General features: G+C 37.9%; 1 protein-coding gene across 1 annotated transcript in view; it reads left to right on the top strand.

Annotated features, from left to right (window-relative positions):
* The window catches only part of LOC107683965 (uridine diphosphate glucose pyrophosphatase-like), a 50692-nt gene that overhangs the window by 16313 nt on the left and 10050 nt on the right, over window positions 1-24329 (top strand). Inside the window, exons 2-4 of the mRNA XM_016480073.1 lie at window positions 13983-14026; window positions 21232-21296; window positions 23494-23791. Coding sequence (XP_016335559.1) covers window positions 13983-14026; window positions 21232-21296; window positions 23494-23791 — 407 coding nt within the window. The remainder of the gene's footprint in view (window positions 1-13982; window positions 14027-21231; window positions 21297-23493; window positions 23792-24329) is intronic.

Below are 24329 nucleotides of genomic sequence, written 5' to 3'. Positions count from 1 at the left end.
ATTTCTCAGAGAAGGGACAGAGCGGTGTGGAATAAAGGTAAATTATGTGAAAAATAATGCGTTTTTTAAAAAACGACGCATTAACACATGTTAGACTAAACACAATAAACACAATCAAGCCTAGAAAAAGATCACTGAACCACCCCTTTAATGTTTACCAAGCACCTGCAGTAGATACATGTTAGACTGCACCCCATAAACACAATCAAGCCTAGAAAAAGATCACTGAACCACCCCTTTAATGTTTACCAAGCACCATGCCAACATGCAGTAGATGAAGGCATCTACTTGACAATGATTTTGGTATGTAATTTTTTGTTTAGAATTGGTTTTTTTTTTTTTTTAACAGGTGACTAAAGTGTAGGGCTGATTATTGGTAAAGATTTCCTAATTTGGTTAGATTTCTGTTCACAAGCACATTCGTATGCACAAAATACATGGAACCTTCTAACAATTTCTATGTTAGAATTACTGAGCGGTATACCCTACCTTGTGAAAATTTAGCAATGTTTGGCAAGCTGTCATTTTTTTTTTTTGCCTTTGCATTGTAAGACTCTTATTCACAGAGTGTTGATTAAACACTTAAGCATGCCTATTTGTTGAAAAAAAGACAGGATTCTGCTATGAAATTGATACTGTGGTAGGTCATAGTAATGCACGCCATTTGAATAGATTTTCTTTGTGTTGGAAATACTGCATAGGTCCATTAGAGTGAAAAAAATGTTTAGGCCAGTCAGTTCATAGATATAATTCATGTTAATAATTTCAAAGTGTCGTCAGGATTGCATGTGTATGAATTCAGGCTAGTCAATAAGAATAATTAGGCCTTAATTGTCCCGCTTTTCCATTATGAATGATCGTAGGAGGTCTTAAATGCATTAAAAGTGGGCGCTTTAAAGTGCAGGTCAGAAAACACCAGACACATTTTCAGGTGCAGCTGAAGATAAGTGCAATCTATGCATCCTCACCTCCAGCTGCCTCTGTGAAGGAAGTTGAGTTTTTTCAGCACCAGCCGCATCACTGAGTCACAGCGCTTTGCCACCCACACAACCCTGCTGCCATGTAGCAGTAGACGGTTGCTGCCAATCCATTCCGCCACCTGTACTTTCAAATATTACCACCGCCCAGCACACATCTCACCTTGGCTCTACACCTTTTAATCAATTTTCAGTGACTGTGAGAAAATGTATTTGTGCATTATGGCACTTTCCATCCTGCAAACTGTGTTCTACTAAACCAACTTGCTCATCCACATATTCAAGTCTCTGTTTAGAAAAAAAAAAATCATTCGTAATGTACCAAGTTAGAAGGTTCCACATATGCGAGTTTTATGCACTGCTTTTCAGTATGCGGGCAAAAGAAAGTTTTGCATGTGAATTCTTCTAAAGTGCGTTATAGTCAAGACAAGCCCATTTGAGTCCAAGTCGAGAACTGAGTATATGCTTAATATATTGGCATCAATGGTTCAATGAAGAATCTTTAACATCCATGGAACCTTTTATTCTACAAAAGGTTCTTTATAGTGGAAAAAGGTTCTCTAGATTATTAAAATGTTCTTTACACTAAGGAAACAAAGTTCTTTTAAGAATTGTCTACTATGGCATTGCTGCAGCACCCCCTTTTGGAGCCTTTATTTTCTTGAGTCAAAACAGAGAACAGAAGAGGGTTGAGTCCAATACTGGAAGAGGGTCTAACCGAGTCCAGATGCTCCTGAGTCCATGACAAAACCAAGACCATGAAAATGTGATCTGGTCTCAACACTGGTGCCAAATCCAAGGTTCTGGCATGAAACTCTAGATGGCGCAGTCGGATAGGTCAAACTCAATCTGACATAATGACATCATTATCACATGGCGCAGCTGATTGGTTCTTTTTGTATCTGCAGCTAATGAGCTTGCTGCTCAACATTCAAATACTTGGCTAGTGCTTGCTGTAGCAGTTACAGCACACTTCAGAAACCCTCCACCTTCCCCAGCTCCACCTGTCTATATCTGCTACGAGGAGATTCATGTATGCTATATGGGGGTTATTTCATGTTATATGTGTAGCAGCAGTATTTCTTACATGCTCACAGCAGCATGTTGTGGATGTGTTGGCAGTAGCAAGTTGGTACTTTCTCTGCCGTTGTGTAGCAGATCTATTTCCGTCAAGACCATACACATTAAAGGTGCACTAAGCGATTTTTGAAAAAATGCTTTTGACCACAGCGTCTGACCGAGTCCCAAAACACACTTGTAGCCAATCAGCAGTAAGGGGGCATGTCTCTTTGAGTGCACAGGACAGATATTAGCAGATCGACTATAGATAGAGAGAGAGATGGCAGATAAAAAAGGAAAATATCAGAGAAACAAAACATTAAAAAGAAGGGTTATGATCAGGCAAGAGGTAGGACCCGCATAAATATCAGAGCAGCTTTCCAGCGGTGGAGAGAACTCGTGGAGTGGGAAGGGCTCGAACCGGACGCAGAGGTTGCATTGTTTCTTTTTGATACGCGAGTAACGTTGATTTTGCTTCATTTCACGCAACTTATCTGCGTTGGGTTTTGTTTGAATATGCTTGTGTGTCATCTTCATTTGTTTCTGTGATCGTCGTTATGCCAGGGTTGTGTACGTACATGTGGGGCAGAGATTTCTAAATAAGGGCGAGGTCCTGTTGGGGTATGGGTGTGTTTGTTTTGGTGCTTTCAAATATCAACATCGTTTGGCAAAAATTGCTTAGTGCATCTTTAACATTGTCATGTACATAACCATGCCAATCCTTCCGAGAGTTGTCATGATAGAAATTATTTTTGACTGTCCTTTACATGTCATCTGTTATGGCAGGTTTTTCTATAGCAGATTCTTGTATCTCAGGTACAGTAGTCATCCAGTGCTCTCCCATGGGATCCACCTCCAGTGGATTAAGTCGTAATTAATTAGAGTGGTTGGATAATGAAATTTAGCCTGAGCCGGTTTCCAGTGTTGTTCTCGTGCAGAGCCCAGAGTCACTCGGGTCCCAAGAACCAGCAGCTGAGCCAACATGGTCAACCGCTCCAGCTGCCAGGCTACTGCTTTAGCAGCAGGGGTCTTGGCTAGGAAAGGGGGGTATCAAAGGAGAGTGTATTGGGGAGAGGAGGGGTGTTGGATTAAAGCAGGGGTTGGTGGGCAGACAACAGTGTGCACTGGGTGGGGAAGAACAGATGAGGAACAATAGGGGCAGGGACGCTGGAGTGAGCAGAAGGGTGAGGAGGCCATGGGAAACGTGTGGCGGCCATCGCCCCAGCACCAGGCCACTGGGCGCGCTCAATAGACACAGGAAATGGGATTTACGTGAGGCAGATGTGCGCAAGAGAGGTAATGAATGCATTAGAGCCCAATGAGCAAGAAAAAGGTGAGAGTGACCAATGTGCGCTTCCCATGAAAGCTGTTAACCCTACCCTCTGTGTAGACCACCTCTCTTTGACAGCTTTACAGAAACACTCTAAAACATTGAGAGCACAAGCAAATGAAAAGAGAAAGAAAGGCTATTGAGCCTTAAGTACTCTTTGTCGCCCAAGGCTGGCCTGTCATCTTGCATTGCGTGGTAAGTGTGTAGCAGTGAAGCTTACTACTTATCCACTGTTTCCAAACCCATAACACAACTGATGACAGGACACTGTCACTTTCCCAAGACTGTGCGGCCCTATATCACCATTGACATCCTCTCTCTTACAGATGTTGGTTTTGTATGGTGAGAATCTGGAAGTGACTGCACCCAAGAACATTTTCCCACTGCATGGCATAGCCACAATCTTGTGGCTAGAGGTTTTCAGCCGCAATTCAGGGCATTGTATTTATGACCTGTATATCATTTCCCTGTGAGATTGTGGATTGTTCATAGGAACAATGATGTGTGGTGCTTTGAAAAGTTCATAAATCACTAGCATAGTGGAAATTATAATGAATGCTGCTGTGTTCCTTTACATGTTAGAGTTGTTTTCTGATGCTTGTTTTTCCCTAGTGAAAGCAAAGTTACAAAGTGTTACAAGTTTTTTTTTTGTTTTTGTTTTTTTTAATAAAAAATACATAAATTCAATTCATACAGACAATGACTTTAATACATTGCTTTTATTAAAAGCAGGTTTTGGATTTCTGAATTTAAAAATTAATTTAAATTTTTAAATGTTCTGATTATAAAAACCATGAGGAAAAAGACTAAAAACAAGAAAAAGAAACTTGTCAAGTAATTTGGCATAGTCTATTTTTTAACAAAAAATAAATAAATATAAATAAAAAAATAAATAATAATAAAATAAAAAAAAAATAAACATTTTTTTGAAGAAAATGTTATTTTCTTTGCAAATAAATCATAGTTTTTTTTTTGGAAGGGGGGGGCAACATAAAACAGGAAATGACATCATAGAGAGGATTTTTGCGGATCTTAAAGACTGTTTGTCAAGCGTCAATTAAAATATTGGATAATTTGACCTTTGTATGACAAGGCCAGGCTAATTCAGGTTGTAAAACACTGTAAAATCGTTAATAAAATTCATGATTTGTGAAAATTTTTGAACATTGTATAATTTTTTCTGGTTTACTAAACCATATAAAACCAACAACAATTCTACGATTTTGCATTTAACTCGTTTTTTAACCCTTTTACTTTTTGTGGACACACTTATTTGTCATTGACAGATTAAATTTAGAAAAGCCTGTCATAGTGTTCCATATCGTAAGAACCAAACAAGTTTATTTTACCCTCCATCAACTGGCGGCGTAATCGAAGACCTTTATTTGCCTCCCCAACAGTAGGCATTTGTAATGTAATGGTTGCAGGAACTTGTAGCCCCAGGCTCAGAGGCATGAGTGCTACTTAAGCCCAGCATGGAGCTTGAAGGGGGCGGGGGTACATGGAGGGGGCAATTTGGGGAGGTAAGCTCACACCTGTGGGATGGAAGGGCAGAAGGAGAAGTGGGGTCGATGAGGGGTGGAGGGTGCGGAGAAAGCAGATGGAGACACAGAGGTTGAGTTCCCTCTGTTCTCCCATCTCTTTCATCCCTACCCCTGTGCTCTGAAGTGCAAGCACTGGAAAAAGAAGCAGCGACACAAAGCCTTTTCAATTGGGTTCAAACGGTGGACGCGTCTGCATTTGCTCTTACTTCTTCAAAATTGGAAGTAAAAAAGATGACAGACAAAGATGAGCAAGAGATGATGGTCACATCTGAGAGGCTGAAAAGAAACCTTCCATAAAATTTTGAATGCTTGTTTTTTTTTTTTTTTGTCGTAATTTGAGCTGTGAGGGCAATCAGCATGTGTCCACGTCGGAGGGTGGGGTTTTGTTGTTTACACAGAAAGTGTTTTGTTTTGGTGGGTTTGGTTACATTGTTTGTTGCGATGTTATGATGTCTTAGTGTTTACCTTTGAGATCTGAAGTATGGTTGAGGACTCAATTAACCTTTGTACCCTCTCCGGGCTGGTGGCGCATAATTGCTTTCCCTAAGAAACACATCTTTCATTTTAAGCACCAGTAGTATGTTGGGCTGTTGTTCAGGTTCTAGAAGCAAATAAACGGTTAAGTGCAGTAAACAAGAATGTGATTTAAAAATCATGACTCCTTTATGACTCATTATCCCTTGTATTTCACACCAACACACCCTACCGGATCCGGACAGCCTCTTTCTTACTATGAATATCAGCAGGGCTTGGCACATGATATCCTGGTGGGAATAATGTGCGATGAGGGCTTTAAATCTTGGGAAGTTGAACAGCACATGGTGGGAATTAAAGGCCTTGATTGTAAATGGCAGCGTGACGGCAATTGAATTCTCAGCAGCTGTCGGGGTCACAGCATTATGAACTGCAAGCTGATGATAATTAGACTTTAAGCATGCAAAAGAACAAGGCCTTTCGCGCCTCCCTATTCACTCATAAGCCTTTATTGTGAGTAGGACCGAGGGGGCACAATAATTTCAAGGCCCTGCATCTCCTTCCACTCCCTGTAATCTGTGTTGTAATCCATGTCGCTTGTGATTCCCAGAGTCCCAAAAGGCTTTTCTTGTTGACCTAGAGAGTGGCCCTGATAATGAGGGCCCCCACCATCTGTGTACAAGACCAGGGACCCCAAACACGCTCGGCCACACAGAAAAGACCCGTAGGGGGCAAACCATAAAAGCGGCAAGAACCTCACCAGGGCTTCTGAAGGCAATAAAATTGAATGATGGATTAAAAATATTTCTAGTGGACACTGTTTTTTCTCTTTAAAGCGATACTTCACCCAAAAAATTAAAATTCAGTCATTATTTACTCAGTCTGGTGTCATTTTAATGTCTCCTGTGTTTTTCAGACCACAAAAGGAGAAAATTAAAAAATAAAAGTCTGTGAATAGTGACCAGATTCAAGCTTTAACAGAAAAGATGCAAAAGTGTCATGGAACCTGATGGTTGTTGATTCAAAATCTGGCTAGAACCCAGACAGATGTTGATTTAACGTTGTACGTTATGATGTACTTCCTTGTACTACAACATACTTTACCATGAAGACCAAGTGGTGCAGCCAAATGTGTACCACATTTCTCTTGTGAAGTGAAGCCTATAGCCCTCCACTAAACCAGAATTTCTTGTACAACAGAATCATTTATTCAACAGAGTCATTTGACCTTGTGTTCAACTGTATACATTATGAGCCAGGAGTCTTTATTCTTTATGTACCTGGATTTAAGTCACATAATATATAGTTTTATATATACTATTATATGCTATTAACTACTATACTCATGTAAATAATGTAAAAGTAGATTGCTAATTGTTAGTTCATAGCTATGTTAGATTTTTTTGCTTTGGTGTTATTATTAAAAAAAAAAATTTCTGTAAATCATCTTGTGATGACCTCCTACAAAGTGTTTGATTTAGAAAAAACTACATTTAATGCATTTAACAGCCATAAGTTTAGTGGTAGTTGAATTTATGAGTTAGGACATTGTCTAGTTCTACAGGATCCGTTCCTGCAGAGCAACTCTCTGAAATCTGATTTCACTTTCTCCGTTTAGATGAGATGCTTTCCAGAATTTCATTAAGCAACATCAAAAACTTACACTGATGAATAAATTAAATTACTCTTAAAAAGTATTTTATTGCAAAATATTGTTCTTTTCCATTCTAATGGAATATTGCTCCCAGTTGCCTGTATGTTTACAGTAAATGTGTCTTCTCAACATACGTTGGCATCTGTGTACCTGCCTCAATCTGTTGCTTATATCTCTCATGGTTTGTAAAGGCTTGTGGTGTTTACATGCTGTTTATTCAACTGCAGAGTTTATCTGCAGATGAGATTGTGAGCATTTGGTCCACCACTTTGAAATCAAGGCCATTTTTAGTATCACTTCTACAGTGTGGTGGCATGAATTTAAGAAACTGTATTGAGATTGATAGATTTTATAAATCAAGTTAGTCAGATTTCTTTTTTCATTAAGACCTTCTTATTATGACTCTTTTTATTAATGTTTTTACACTATTGCAATTGAATCAATTTGTGAAATCAGTAGTCAGCCATTACTGATAAAGTGCCATCTAGTAGAAACAGCCCTCATAAAACTGTTCGCAACATTTATCTCAGAAATACTTAACATTCTCTATGACAGCACTAGTATTACAAAGAGGCTGAAATCCCACATTTTTTTATACTTCAGGATGTCATGGCAGTGATTATAGACCTGGTGTCTGTGGTATGTGAATGTGCATCGTTTTCTGTTGAGCAACAAACATTAACTCTAATCTGTTGTACCCTCATCTTAAAGCCCTTACTCTTTGCTCTTGTGTCTTTTTCTACCCTGTAAGAGCTAATGCTCAATTTGAAGTACTTTCGTTTTTTTTGGGCTTGTCTTTGAGGTGCATGAACTTGCATAGCCTCTCCCTCTCTGTGCTCTTTCAAGTTGCTGGTGATGGTTGGGTTAATACTGGTGTTCAGACAAAGACTAAGGGTTTGCGTTCATGGAATGCAAATGTTCAAGCTTCTCAGTAAACTGCGGGTCGTCTCTGCTTCAGATACTGTAGTTGGCATCATCCCTTATGAACCAAAGAAATGCTCAGATAATAGTACCATAAAGACTTTCATTTGACAGTGTAAAACTCTGCACGCTACATCCCCCTCCACTCATTAACGTACCCACTTTCGCCTCCACAAGTATGTACTCAAGTATACACTTGCCATGAAAAGGCATTTTTTATCCCCACTTGTCTGACCCTGCGGGAAAGATTGAAGAGTTTAGCACCTACACAAAACTGTTTGGATCGCTGTGACATGATTAGGGAAGCTGGCACAGACCTCTTTCCTGACCCAGGTGTTTTTATAACACTTTTAGAGAAGTGAACAGCATCTCTTCTGCAGTGTATAAGTCCACAGTTTTCAAATATTGTTTTAAAAATTGAGTAAAACTTTAATTATTTTCTTTGCTGAAAAGTCTTGTTTTTACAACATTTACCAAAACTTAATTGTTTTAGGAGGTTTTTTCATGGTCATGGATAACCTAGGAATAATTGGAAAGTCATGAAAATTCTGAGAAAATTTCAGTAGTGAATATACTGTACATTTTGCTAGTTAGTGTACAGTTTGCTCCAAAATATTTAATCAGCTAGATATCTTGCTTGCAAGTATCATCTGATTGTGAGTCAATCAGTATGCCAATTAAACCAGTTTACAGATCAGTCTAAATTAGGGCTGTAATCGGTCGATTATTCTGACGATTAATTGAGTAATCTGATCTAGTGTTGTCACAAGTACCGACCGTGATACCATTTGGTACTGAAATTTTAAAAACTTCTATTTCCCGCTAACATTTGAGCGCTGTTGAGTAGGTTCTTTAACAGCGCTGAATGGTCATTGAGCACGTTTACATGCACACCAGTAAGCTGATAACTCACAAATATCAGCTTATTAAAATAACCAGTTTTCCCCGTTTACATGCACATCAGTAACCTGACAACGCAAGTAAGCTGCGTTTACATGTCTTCATTAATAAATCAGGTTATTTCCCTGTAGTGACGTCCAAATATAATCATTTGCGTATCTGACTCAGAATATTCCATACATTTGTCAGTTGTGATGTTAAATTAAGCTTGCAACATGTCAACTTGCAACATGTCGAGAAACTTACAGCTCATATATTATCCTCTCATGCAGTTATATGCACTTAAATCTGCACTAACGATGCGTTCTTGTCACGTATCACACATGCGCACTTCAATAAGCCGACAGAAAGCGGGTTATTGCGTTTACAGTGCCTTGCAATTTTTTCTTTTTTTTTCACATTTTGTTATGTTGCTGCCTTATGTTAAACTGCTTTAAATTACTTTTTTTTCCATATCAATCTACACTCCACACACACCATACTGACAAAGCAAAAACAGAATTGTCACAACTTCGTAAATGTATTAAAAAAAAAAAAAAGTATTCATACATAACTACATATTTAGCTGAAGCACCTTTGCAGTCTCAAGTCTTTTTTGTTTGATGCGACAAGCTTTTCTCATCATCATTTGGCAATTATCTGCCATTCTTCACCTCGCCTCTTCACCTCTCAAGCTCTGTCAGCTTGGATGGGGGCAGATGCACATTTTCAGGTTTCTCCAGAAATATTTGACTGGGTTCAAGCTCAGGCTCTGGCTGGGCCACTCAAGGACATTCACAGAGTTGTCTATAATTGACTCTTTCTGTATGCTTAGGGTCATTGTCCTGTTGGAAGGGTGAACCTTCTGCTCAGTCTGAGGATCTGAATGCTCTGGACTGGGTTTTCATTAAGGCTATCGCAGTTCTTTTGACCTCAGGGCTTGGTTTTTGCTCTGATGTGCATTATCAGCTGTTAGACCTTTAATTAAGATGTGTGCCTTTCCAAATTATACCCGTTCAATTGAATTTGCCACAGGTTAACTTCACTTGAAGTGTAGTGACATCTACAAGCAATATGAATGCTCCTAAGCTAAATTTCAACTGTCCCAGATAAGGGTATGAGTACTTATGCAATGGAATCATTTAAGTTTTTTATTTTTAATAAATTTACAAAGATGTTAAAAAACATTTTTTTGCTTTACAATTATGGTGTATGGAGTGTAGATTGATATGGAAAAAAAAGTAATTTAAAGTAGTTTAACATAAGGCAGCAACATAACAAAATATGAAAAAAAATGAAGGGGTAGGAATACTTTTGCAAGGCACTGTACATGCAGTGCGAAATCAGAGTAAGAGCATAGGCGGAGGGTGAACCAAGCTTTGTTGTTTATGATGAGAGAATTCGCAAGAGTCCGGAATTCAGTCAGCGAACGCGTACGCTCAACAAAACTGATCTGTTTCAACGATGACTCATCTGAACGCCTCTGATTGGCCATTGCATTCCTAAACTCAACAGAATTGTGTGTGATTGGTTAAAATGCGTAACACTGTAAAAACGCCTAAAATGAAATGCGGTGCAACATGATCAGATCTTAATTTAATGCCGCAATCGACACTGTCTATTCATATTCACTTTGTTAGCAACAGACGTAATAGATTTAATTTATTTGTGCTGGGGCATTTTTGTCCAATTTAGTGCCATTTTTGCCCCAAGTCTAAGCCTTCCCCAGCCTTACACACGCTCCGCCTATGAGTAAGAGGCAAAAAACTACCTGTTGTGACCGGTTTATGCTTACGCCGTTTATGACCTTACTCCGATAAAAGAAAACGGGTTACCGTGTTTACATGACCAAGCGTGTTTTCGGCTTATTAAGCATAATCGGCTTAAGAACGTGCATGTAAACGCGCTCATTGTGTTCATGCACTCAACAGATATGACTGCTTAACAGCGCTCAAATGTTAGCGGGAAATGGACATTTTAAAATTTCAATACCGAATGGTATTGTGGTCGGTACTTTTGACAACACTACTCTGATCATTTTTAGGGGTAATAAAAATAGATCTAAGCAAACAATAGACTTTAAAATGACTTAAAATACATATATAATAGCAATGAGGCAATAATAAATGGTTCAAAAAAGGAAGTGATCATATGGTTTTATTGAACAAAACAGTTAAAATGCATAATGCAATAAAACAATATAGGCCTAATCCTAATTTATATACATTATGTAGAATGCCTGCAGAGGGCGCCAATGGCCTGACAATTGTTTTTACACTTTACAGCGCAATCTAATCTTTGTTTAATATTGATTAAACAACATTTAATTTAAATGTTCTCTTAATCTTTAATATTTAGTCACTTCTTTATGATAGAAATACTACAGTCACTTTCATTTCTTGAACGAACATATGGGCATCAAAATATGCAAACTCAGAGCTGAGTCAGTAAAAAAGCAAACTCAGAAACTTTTATTTTGAAGTCGTGTTGAACAGTTAGCATATTTAGAAAGATGATGTATTCTCCTGTGTTGGCGTAGGTTTATAAATGATTTACATTATAAATCTGATAAAAGGATGCACATTGTTCTCAGATTAACGTTTTAAGCAACTCCGCGCATGTAAATGCCAACTGTTTGTGTGGAGCAGCATTTACTGTGAACGGAGTCGCTCTGAGATGCACGCAACCTACACACATATAAATAAATGGCATATTAAACCGGAAGCTTGTATTTATTTAATTGAGTCACAGCCTTTGTGAATTCACAATAGCACTATGTTTTATTATGATTTTTAAATTGTTTTAATATTTCGTGCAGCCTTAGAAAATGGTCTAATAAGGCTTTTCATGGATACTCGTCCATGGAGTGCACCACGTACGTTATTTTGCCAGTTAATCGATGGGCAAAATGCAATCGAGGATTTTTTGTAATAGAGTACTCAAATTTAATCGACGAAACGTGACAGCCCTAGTCTAAATGATTCATTATAGCAAATCTGAATTACTGAATTTTAAACAATCACCAATGATTGGAAATTCATTAGTCAAAAGGATGCCGGGTTTTTTTTGGATGCATTTCTTTCATGTTGCAAAGCAGCAGATTCTTGAGTATGAAGATTACAAAGACCCTTTCAAGCGTTTAACTAGCTGCTCTTGGATTAATGGAGCAGATCTGACACCATACAGAGCCAAAAGATACAGGTCATTAGCACGAAAAGCGGCATTGCCCAAAGCAAACATGACCCCGTCAGATCCACTGACCGTGCTTGGTATGCAGGTTCACTTTCCACACTCTCGTTTTACACTGGTTTCCATTAATAGAGCTTTGCTTCTTATTAACAGATCAGACCTGCAACCATGATTAGGCGGGTCACGCTTAAGCTGTTCAACTGGAAAAAGGTGCTGCATTTTTTAAATAGCACAGTGTCTGTTCATTGAGAGGTGTAATGAAACGTTTGATTATTTCTGGCTTTGTGCTTGTACACCAACCAACCTACATATGGATATAAAAAAACTGTCAAATCTGCATAAAGTGACCATCAATTTGAGGGTTTAACTAGGCCCAATTTGAGGGTTTAACTAGGCCACAGTGAAATTCTGCATGAAAGCGAGTAAATCATTTATTGTATAACAATAATAATATATTTCCATCTTCATACTTTTTTTTTAAATTTTTTTATTAGAACCACATTCTGTATAATAAACATCACTGCAAAATGTGAAAGTTGTCTCATGATGCTGCCTGTTATCATGATTCTTTAGCTGATGAAAGTTATCATAACAGTCCTACAAGATGCTGCTTATGCTGAGCTATGCTTAATTTTTGGGAGTTGGGAGTGATGTGCTAATTCACTCTTTTATGGTGAATGAATAGTTACTGTGGGTGTAAGCATAAAGAGCACCCATGAAAAGAAAATTACTAATTTCCAAAACCTTCTTGTTATAAAGGCTGTAGGCTACTTGTTCACAGCTATGACACATGATCTAGTATGTGTTGAGACAAATATCGGCTGCAAAGTCTCAGAGTTAAGCATAGTCTTAATATCATTTGAATTGTTCTGTTTGGGAAAATATGATAAGGATCTGCTGAGAACATACTTCTGTGATGCCAAGCATCTTACAAATGAAATCACCTTTGATGCACAGTTCAATTAGTTGAGTGTTCAGTCAAATAGAGTACAAACGCACATGCACTAGGCCGATTCCCCCGTCATCTTAGGCAACACCAACAACCTTTTTCAGAAGCATGTCAGTTCTTGTGAGATTCATGTCTCACAGAATCCCTGTCTTCAGGCACTGTGGTGATCAAAAGTGCTAGAGGTTTATATAAAAGGGTGAGTGAGACAGTACTGTACATGCACTGTACACAAAACATAAGTCTAGGCTGTTAATACTAACATTTTAAGAGCTGCACACCCTTTCCCATTATTGCTGGGGTGTTTTGACAACTCAAATACACAAACCTACTTATCGAGCTTAAATCTAAAAGTTGCAATTTCATAGTTTAATTAAGATTAAACATCTCTTTAACTTTGGTATTTTTTGTATATCCATGATATCTTTCATGTGAACATGTTATAGCAGTACAGCATGTTTTTTTTTCTTTTGGCTTAAACAACAACAACAACTAATTGATAATTATTAAATAATAATAATAATATTATTAATATTAATTTGCATTAATGAAAGATCTGTGACTAACTGCTTTTTATATAATTTTAGGATGGATGACATATGTAGTTGCTAAGCAACTACTGTAGCAATTATATTTGCACTGTTCAAAACATCAGCCCAGCTACCTCTTTTAACCTTGGAAATTTAAACATTCTCTTGATAGAAGTTACAGACAGAAAAAAAATCAGTATTTAATGTTTTAAATGAAACCTTCAAAAATCTTTTCATGGGCCACTTTTCTAATGGAACTAAGATTTCTTTACAGGTCATCTTTGGACATGGATTTTAAAAGTTTACAATAGTTTGGTCACTTTTTTTTTTTTTTTTTTAAGCAACTTTCAATGCAATGATTAAGGCTTTCTACAGTTTTGAATATTCAGACTGTCTGTCTTGGTTGTTTTTTTACATCTTTACCTGAACTGTGTTATTTTAGAAATTATATGATATTTTAATTGTGCTTTTTTTCACAGAATGGGACAAAGAAGTCCTGGGACTTTATGCAAACCCATGATAGGTGAGGATGCGTCTTATTGTTTGTTTGTTTTTTTTTTAAACAAGATAATTTTACAAGTAAACCCTCTCTGACTTATTTTGAATATAATTTCTTTGGTTACTGTGTTTTACTGTATCTCTTTCCTTTTGGAGTGTTCACTGTAAAAAAAAAAACAACAACAAAAAACAGTAACATTTATGGTAAAATACCGGCAGCTGTGGTTGCCCGAACTTTACCGAAAAAAATATGGTAGCAACATTTTAGGTTTTACAGACTTAACTTAAATTCACAGTAAAAAAAACAAAACAAAAACAAACATATTTCATTGTGATATAATGTTAATATACCAACCTATTGAAGTACTAATATCTGTTTTGTACCATTGTAATACACTGATAACCACCTAAAATAGGTGGTGATGAGAAAGTCACATGATGAATCTAAGCTCATCACAAACAGCTTTTCCACAAGCTGAGAAAGCAAATACTAATATATATATATAGAAGGTGTACAATGTCATTCACACAAACACTAAACTCCATCATGGTAACACACGATACTGAAATAATGCAATAAACATGAATTTAACAACATTACATGTAAGATAAAACCATAATGTACACAACTGATAAGAAAAAACAGTTATTTCAATGAAAAAACATCAAATGTGAAGTGTCATGCAGGGAATTCTGGGAATGTCCATTTACGGCTACTCACTGTAAATTATACAATGACTTGTTCCTTTTCAATTCCAAAAACCATAATTTTTAAAAAATAAATAACAGTATTTTACTGTAAAATTACTTTAAATATAATCACAGTTATTCACCGTTTATAGTACAGAAGCTTATTGCTAACCAATTAACAGGTTTTTACTTTAGCATTTTTACAGTCTTTTACTGTTATAATCATGATCATTTTTTACAGTAATCAGTACATTGTGCCATAGTAAGAAATTAAGATTTGGTTTTCCTGTTAGTCTGTCTAACCATATTCTCAGAAAGGTGTCCGCTGCATTAAAGGGTTAGTTCACCCAAAACTGAAAATTCTGTCATTACCTATTCACCCTCATGTTGTTCCAAACCCGTAAGACCTTTGTTCATCTTTGGAACACAAATTAAGATATTTTTGATGAATTCCGAGAGCTCTCTGACCCTCCCATAGACAGCAAGGATCCTACCACGATTAAGGTCCAGGAACGTAGTAAGGACATGGTTAAAATAGTCCATGTGAAATCAGTGGTTCAACCGTAATTTTTCAAAGCTACGAGAATACTTTTGGTGCGCAAAGAAAACAAAAATAGTGACATTATTCAACAATTCGTCTTGTTCACGACAGTATCACGACATATGGGCATACTTTGATCTGAATGTAAACAATGTATGCGTGTATCTTAATTTGTGTTCCGAAGTAAACTAAGGTCTTACGGGTTTGAAACAACATGAGGGTGAGTAATTAATGGCAGAATTTTCATTTTTGGGTGAACTATCCCTTTAAGCTGCATGTTTTCACATAATACTTTAAGATGACTGTAAACATGGAAGGATTTGAGGCTTTTGGTGCTGGAATGTCTCACCACAGTGCAGCAATAAGGTCTCCCCTGCCCCAAAAGTCTTTATGTGTGCACATCTTGATCTCTCTTCAGTTCTGTCTTTTACACGATCATGTCTCCATTGAGCTTTGTCACAATAAATCTGTCCCTTTTTTCTCACTTTGATACACAGTTCTGTTTTAGTAGGTTTAGGTAGGCATTTGCAACCCTCCACCTGTCCTCAATGCACTCGCTGATCCCTGACCAGGTTTGAAGTGTCCAAGAGAGAGGAAGAAGCAGTTAAACTTCAGTTCTGTTTCCCACACAACCCCTTCCCACCGACCCAAAGCGGTTTTTGGGTCATTACACACCTAAGAGCAGCCTCTTTGTACCTCTCCAGTTGTCAACTGCTGCCTTGAGATCACGGGTGACCTTTCATACAGGGTTCATTAAAGCTAACGGTGAGGATTGAGTACCTCTGTGGACCATGTGTCAATATTGCCAGACACTTTTATTTTCTCATGGAGATGTATGGAGATTCAATCATTCTCAGCAAGGAGAGCAAAGTGACTACAAAGTCTCTGGCCAATAATATAAAAAGAGTTACAGCACATTCCTAAATTAGGTTTCTTAAGAAGGCCTTTGTTCTTCGATGAGGAGCGTCTGGACCATGTCTGTGAGAAAATGGTCTGCGAACCAAAACATGATTTCTGTGGGCTTGTAACACCATATTCGAACCATTCACAACATGACAAGTCATTTTTCCTACCTCATTAAATTCAAAGTGATAAAATGACCAAGCACGGAAAGAAAATGACAGTCGATCAGCTCGGCTGCGTGGACTTGGATTTTGGACCACCAGCACAACTCAAGCAACAACGGGAAGAAGAAAAACTGAAATGAAAAGATTGTCACAATATCAAACCACAGTATCAAACCAGTTCAGGACAAGGTGCATGGACAAGACTGAGTTGAGATGAAGCCACTAAAACCAAGGTACTCACCACTAAAACCATGGAGGTTTTGCTGTAAATCCATTGAAGGTTGAAAACTTATTTGAATATGGGAGTTTGTGGTTTTATTTTGACTAACACTACCATTCAAAGGGTTGAGGTCAGTAAGAATTTTTGAAGAAATAAAGCTTTTGTTCAGCAAGGTCACATTAAATTGATCAAATGTGACAGTAAAGACATTTATTGTTACAAAAGATTTCTGTTATAAATGCTGTTCTTTTGAACTTTGTTCATTTAAAACTGCTGAAGGAAAAGAAATCACTGTTTTCACAAAAGCAGTAGAACTGTTTTCAAAATTCAGAAATGTTTTTGAGCACCAAATCATTGTATTATAATGATTTCTGAAAGATCATGTGACACTGAAAACTAAACTAATGGCTGCTGAAAATTCAGCTTTGCCATCACACGAATAAATGAATAAATATATTAAAATAGAAAGGCTATTTTTCACATTTTAATATTTTACACAATTACTGTTTTTACTGTATTTTGATCAAATAAAGCAGCCTTGGTGAGCATAAACATATTTAAAAAAACACTTACCAACCCCAAACTTTGTGTATGTGCGTGCTCTTATTTGATGTCACCATTTGACCTAGTCATTGTTTTGTTGCACTGTTTGGTGGCTTGATGAATGAGGTGATCTGCAGTTGAAAGGTAAAGCCATTAAAAGCAGCATCTGTTCAGGTCATTAGTGCCACTGCTACAGTCGAATGAGAGCTCTGCTGGTGTTTTGGAGGTAACGAGTTGGTAGCCATTGTCTTTTGTGAGGACATTGAAGAGTGTTGATTAGTGTGTATCATGTGTGAGTGTGATATGATGTGCAACAGTGTTGTGAATAATTCTTATAATCACCAGCACCAGTCCTCTGATTTCTTGCCTGCTGCTCCGGTTGCATCGCATCCTGCAGCGAGAGCCAAACACCCCTAATGGACAGCATGCTTAACGGTGTGTGACGCGTCCTGCGTGACTTCGACAGTATTTCCTGGGTGGAGAGGTGAAGCGGTGAGGAGCGCGCCATTCAAACATGCCTCGGCTCGCTGGGGCACTGACCTGTCAGCTGCACAATTTCAAAGGTTGACCCAGACTGCACTCTTCATTCGGGACAGTCCACAGCTCTTCAGCGGTGAAACAGTAAGGGAGGATCTTAACTGATAGACATTGGATTTGTGCCTTAAAAACTACAGGACCGCTCTTAATCAGGCGTCAAACCATCAGATCATTGTGTCTCCAGATGATAGCGCTTCCTACCAAATGTTTGTGCATGATCTGAGTCATATCAATTCAGGAGCACTTTCATCATTGAAGGAGCTCTAACGTTTTTTGGTCAATGATTGTGGCCCTCCAAAACAATTTTGACCGAAACTGGAATTTTTTTATTTTATTTTTTTCATTTTTTGCCGCTTCGTTCAAATATTTAATTGCTGAAGTTTTGGTGCATCACTAAGATATTAGTGTTTTTAAAGATTAAATGTAAGGTGATCGAAGTATAAAATAAGGAAAATTAGCATTAACAACTAAATATCCAGAATTGATAAGTTAAACCAAAATGCTACTGATGTACCTTATTGTGCATCCCATTGCTAAGACTCTTATTTCTATGTCTAGCCATGTAAAAAACAAAATTACAGGAGAGAACAAATTGTATGGGAATACATATTGTGGGTAAGATTCAGGAGTGTGTGTTGGTTTACATTCAGGCTGTGTGGTAATCTCTGGCACGCATTCACCATGGGAAAGGCAGGGCAGGGCTTCCTGCCTCTACAGACATATCCGCTTTCCCCACTCAAAGAGCCGTCTCTCTCCATTGCCATCGAAACAATCACACTAATACAACGTATTATAGCATAGAATGATCTGAGGCCTGTGATAGTCGGCAAACCTTGCACGGTCACATTTACTGCCTTGTGCCGAATTTTGCAGGCAAATTTAAATAGAGCGCTGTAAGACAATTGGGAATTTTGTGTGAAGCCGAAAGATTTGCCCAAACAGATTTCACAGCTGGTTCAAATTGCCCACGCATTTGCCATGTTGACCAATAGGAAGTTGCTTGTTTTGAAAGTGACTTCTTTGCAAGCTGCCATTCATGCATTGCTACATGCGATATTTTGCCGAAATTTCATTAATGTGTCCACACCTTAAAGGAATACATCACCTCAAAAAGATACAGATTATGGTTGGGCTGATAGACGATGCCATCGTCCATCGCCGATGGCTGACAGCCATCACGATGTTAAGCTGGCATCGTGATTCCTTCCCCCCCACCCCCTCTCCCGCAATCCGCCGCACCCCAGTTCCGTGTTCGGAAAGGAAATGAAGTGTACTACGCAAACCCTAAAGGGAATAAATAGCCTACGAGATGGGAGGATAAAAAAAATATTTCAATACTTTTTCTCGCAATTATATCGTTGAGTAAGTATAGGCGACTGTATATAAATTGCCGGGCATCAGGGGGCCGCTATTTAAACCGCTTTCTATTGCGTGCTCTCATTTTACTTTCACTTTCACTTTCAAGGACTCTATACTATGGAGCGGCAGTACTTACCACACATTTGACAAGATTAGATATTTGTTATTGGTGCTCAGGATCTGCAGATAATTCGCCATCGTCCTACAGATTTGGAGAAATGTAGCATTACATCACTTGCTCACCGATGGATACTCTGCAGTGAATGGGTGCCGTCAGTAGAGAGACCAGACATAAAAATATCAGACAGACAGATAAAAATATCACAATAATCCACATGACTCAGTCCATCATTTAAAGGGTTAGTTCACCCCAAAATGAAAATTCTGTCATTAATTACTCACCCTCATGTCGTTCCAAACCCGTAAGACCTTCGTTCATCTTCGGAACACAAATTAAGATATTTTTGATGGAATCTGAGAGCTCTCTGACCCTCCCATAGACAGCAACGCAACTGTAATGTTCCCAGACAGAAACGTAGCAAGGACATCGGTAAAATAGTCCATATGACATCAGTGGCTCAACTTCAATTTTGCGAAGGTACGAGAATACTTTTTGTGCGCAAAGAAAACAAAAATGATGACTTTATTCAACAATTCTTCTCCCCCGAGTTACTGTCTTCTGCCGTTTTGGAGAGTATCACAACGCATACGCACGCTTTACCCTTAACACCGGTTTCACACCGCACGCGTAAGCAGAGCATTTTTTTTTCGCCGCCCATGTTAACAGATTAGAGTATTCACACCGTACGCAGAGGCGGTGTGGCAGCGCGTAGCAGAGCAGAAGTGGCAGTGCAGCGATCATTTTGACGCCGATGTCTATTTTTGCTTGCGCTGAATTAAAGCCACAGTGTATTGTTCTTGATCAAAATTGACCAGATTAACATGAAAAATAACAAATTTCACCATAAGATCATGTAATTGAGGTGTTTCACAATCACCATATGAAAAAATAAAATCCATGAAAACACATCACTTTCTGCGAGTTTTTGCCCAAACTTCAAAGGTCTGTTAAATTAATACAAATAGAGACATTTGTTAACTTTAAGATTAATTTTTCAATTCAATTATTCAGTCCAATTACACTTTATTGTTTGAATTCTTTCCAAAATTTGTCTTGCATCTCACAGCGTGTAGTCTCACATCAATTCACATCGATACACTTTCACACCAATGAGCCTAAACAAACAATAGTTTAAAGTTAAAGTTTCATGAAGAGAAAAGCTGCGTCTTGATAAGAAACAAATCAATCAAGACATTTTTAACTTCAAAATGTTTCAAGCTAAAATACGAGTCCTATATCCATAATATTGCTTTCGGAAGCGATGGTTTAAAGATAAACGCCTTAATGTTTGATTTATTACTTACAAACACACTCAGCTTTTTGCAGTTATTGGCACCCATTCATAGCAAAGGATCCATTGGTGAGCAAGTGATGCTGAAGTGATTGCTGAATTTCTCCAAATCTGTTCCGATGCAGAAACAAACTCAACTTCATCTTGGATGGCCTGAGGGTGAGCAAATTTTCTGTAAATTTTCATTTTTCATTGAACTATTCCTTTAAGGCCTTGTACTATTAAGATCCATCTCTAAAAGTTCAATTAATAAATACAGTTGACTAAATAAATTTAACTTTCAGCCTATTATCAATGATTTGTATATTTTAATAGCTCTCATAAATGCTCGAGACATGTTATGTCAGGTATGTGTCCTGGTTGAAGAGTGGGGGAAGATGTTGCTTGTATGAGTGTGAAAGTGCTGTACAGAAACCTTATGCCATGCTGAGCTATTAGCTTGCTTTCAGTCCACCGAGGCCTGGCTATCACAGTATGCTTCAGTGGGTAAAGCCTATTATACAGAGATCCTTAAGACACAGGGATTTATTCTCTTCTTCTTAGGGCATTATGTTCAGTCTCAAACCGAGATAAAGTGAAAAGCCAAGACCACATCCAAGGTGTTAATCCTGGGTGATTTGTTGGGGCTTGATGGAGCAAGGGTGTCCATGTGCCTCTCTCTCTCACACACATGCTCACATTCACTTTCTCTCTTTATCCCTTAGCCTAGATGAGTTGTTGGATCAGTTGTGTTGTTGCTCTGGCAGGACTGGATGCATTAACATGAAGCAAAGATATCCATTGTTGAGTACTGATCAAACTGGAACCGCTTCTCTAAATGCCAACTCAACTTCTAAATTCGTTGCTCTTTCCTCTTTCCAGTGTCTCTGTGCTGATTTTCAACACCACCTCACACTGTTTCATCCTGGTCAAGCAGTTCCGCCCAGGTAATTCCCTGCAGTCCTTGTTAATTCCTGATGTTTTTTCACTCTTGAGTCTTTGATTTTGATTGATTTTAGTTGTAATCTTTGTTTTTAATGACTGTTTTGTACAGCTTATTTTCTACTTCCCTGAGAAGGTTTAAGGCTGCAAGGTTTTTCAATTACTGCAGATATCAGGGTTATGACTCCCTTTTACTGAATGAGTTGGAATTAGAAATTTCACTCCCTGTCTTTCTAATTAGAAAAAATCCAGCACTGCAAATCCAGCAAATTTGAATTGCGATGCTGCCTCTTTGTTCATTAAAATTTAATTCAGTAATTGATTTTGCATTTAATAACCATTTTCAATTCAACTGTGAATTTTGCACAACCTTGTTACAAAAAAAGCCCTCAAACCCCCACCCCCCAAATTGTCAAGAAAGCTTCTAAGGCATTTTACACCAAAACTAATGCTTCCTGTTTGTTTCGTATCTTTCTGAGTTGTGCTAACCTATACACTCCCCCTCATCCAACACAACCCAGGCGCCTGTGTGGGATAGATGCATTCAAAACTTCCCTAAAATCTTCTTTTAATGTGTTATTCTAACTTTTTTTGTAGTATGTTTTCACAGCAGAACAACAGCTTGACACTGATTTTACAAAGACTCACATCTAAACTTTTCACACATACTTCATTTATACTGTATCTTGTTACAATGTGACGTACAACACCCAGATCCCTCTGTTATCTCTACTTGAAAGAGATTATGAAATATCTTTTGTTCTGCTGCAGATTTTTTAAAGCATCTGATATGCAACAGATATCAGGTGCCGTTTTATAACTGCTGTTAGAGAGTGTTTCTATGTTGAAATGTTTGGTTGACAATAACATGGATAATAGACATTTTTTCTGGTAAAACACAGTTTAGGACCTTGCCACATCCATTCAGGTAATTTCTCTCAAATGTGTTGCACTTTCTATGACTTTTTAGGCTTTTTAATTTGGTCTAGTGACCTTGTATCATCTTTAGTCACTTCTAAATGAAACATTCAGTGTTTAGATTACACATAGAGAAAACCACAAAGGCATATATTGACCTAATGCAATGTAGAATGCCTCTAAAACAATAACAGTCTCATAATGGAAAATTTTTCATGTCGATGGTCGTCGTGCAAACAGAGCATTTTTCAGTGCTCTCTGTAAAGCTTTGGCCCCGCGCTACACTGTTACACTATTGTTCTATACATGCTCGCCAGGGACGGCGCCCTGCTTCTCAGAATGGAAGGAAAGCCTTGCATTGAAAGAGAGACGTCTTTCTACTGTTTTTTCTTTTCTTTTCTGTAGTCTTCAAACAATGCTTGAAATGAAAAGGCAGGCCTTGTGCATGGAAACATAAGAACAAGTCTTCTCAAGGATGGCTTTTCTTTAAGTGAGCTCTCAGTCAGTCCCAAATGTACAGTACATTCGTCTGAAGGGCGTAATACTAAAGATCTGGGTATAGATATCTGTAGGGTTGTAGGTTCAAACCTATGTGTGGTGAACCATGAGTTCAGCTCAGGGTTATTATTGTTAACTAAAACCGTAAAAGAAATGTCATTAACTGAAATAAAATAACATATCAAAACAGATATTTATTACAGATAGTTGCCAAGGATTTCTGATTTTCATTTAAGTGGAAGTACTAAAATAACTAAATCATTATAAAAACTATGTAGACAGATTACAATTCTAGATATATTCTGCAATCCATTACTGTTATTACAAGGTCAGTAAGTCTCTTAAAATATAAGATAATTTTTCCCCAAAAACATCTGTTTAAACATCTATTTATCTTCAAAAACAATACTTATAAATGTAAAATATCATGAATATATATATATATATTCATGATATTTTACATTTATTTATATGATTTATATTATATGTAAATATATTACATATTTATTAAATATACACACACAGTACACACTCATTATGTAAACTTTTATTTCGGATGTGATTAATGGATTTGACAGCCCTAATAAAAAGATTTATTTATACTTTTCTAAAAACTTTCTTGGGCACCCTTATGGACCCCTCTGCAACTTCTTCTCAAACACATACTTGTGCCTACATGATCTAAAACATTATGTTTGAGACCTCATCAATCAAAGTGTTTCCTCATCTCTCTTTGTATTTGGAAGCACTCTTGAACGATGAGTGACATGTCTTATTTCTCCACAGCTGTATACATGAGCGAATGGGAGCGCAGCAAACCGAAGCCCCTGCAACCTTCAGAGGAAGAGTCAGCGGAAGCCGCACCAGCAGAACCTAAAGTCCCGGAAGAGGATAAAGCAGGACAGACAAGTGAAGGGACGTCGAGCCACCAACCTCCCGCTTCGGCCGGCGTGACCTACGAGCTGTGCGCAGGATTGGTGGACAAACCCAACCTCTCTCTGGAAGAGATTGCCAGGCAGGAAGTGCTAGAAGAGTGTGGCTATGATGTACCAGTCACCAAGCTGAGAAAGATCACGTCATACAGGTGAGAACCCATCTTAGAGAAGTCTGAATTTCTGATCTTATGATAAGTTCATAAACTTTATTCACACATAAAGTTATCGGACCACATGATGCGGGCTCAAAATCTTTTAGCATGTTGTAGCTAGCTAGCGCCATTGTATTAAAGGTGCCATAGAATGCATTGATACAATATTTTAAATTGTTCTCTGATATCTACATAGAAGGTATGTGGCTTAGTTAACAAAAAACTATGTTTTACATGTCCATTTACAACCCTAGGATTTGTCACTAGAATTAAATGGTCTGTTTTTACCTTATTTGGAAGGGTCATGAATAATAATGTTGAGCTTTGCTCTGATTGGCTGTTTCACAGTGCGGCTCAATGTTGAGGTCTGCTCTGATTGGCTGATTCACAGTGCGGCTCTTTTCAGTAGCTCACACAGCAGGACGGAAATGCAGGGAAAATATATATTTCAATACTGTCTCTCGCAGTTATATCGTTGGGTAATTATACTGTATGTAAAATGCGGGCATCAGGGAGCCGCTATTAATATGCGGGG

Source organism: Sinocyclocheilus anshuiensis, unplaced genomic scaffold, assembly GCF_001515605.1.
Source record: "Sinocyclocheilus anshuiensis isolate Anshui unplaced genomic scaffold, SAMN03320099.WGS_v1.1 scaffold637, whole genome shotgun sequence".
Lineage (NCBI taxonomy): Eukaryota > Metazoa > Chordata > Actinopteri > Cypriniformes > Cyprinidae > Sinocyclocheilus > Sinocyclocheilus anshuiensis.
This window is presented reverse-complemented; position numbering and strand designations above follow the sequence as displayed.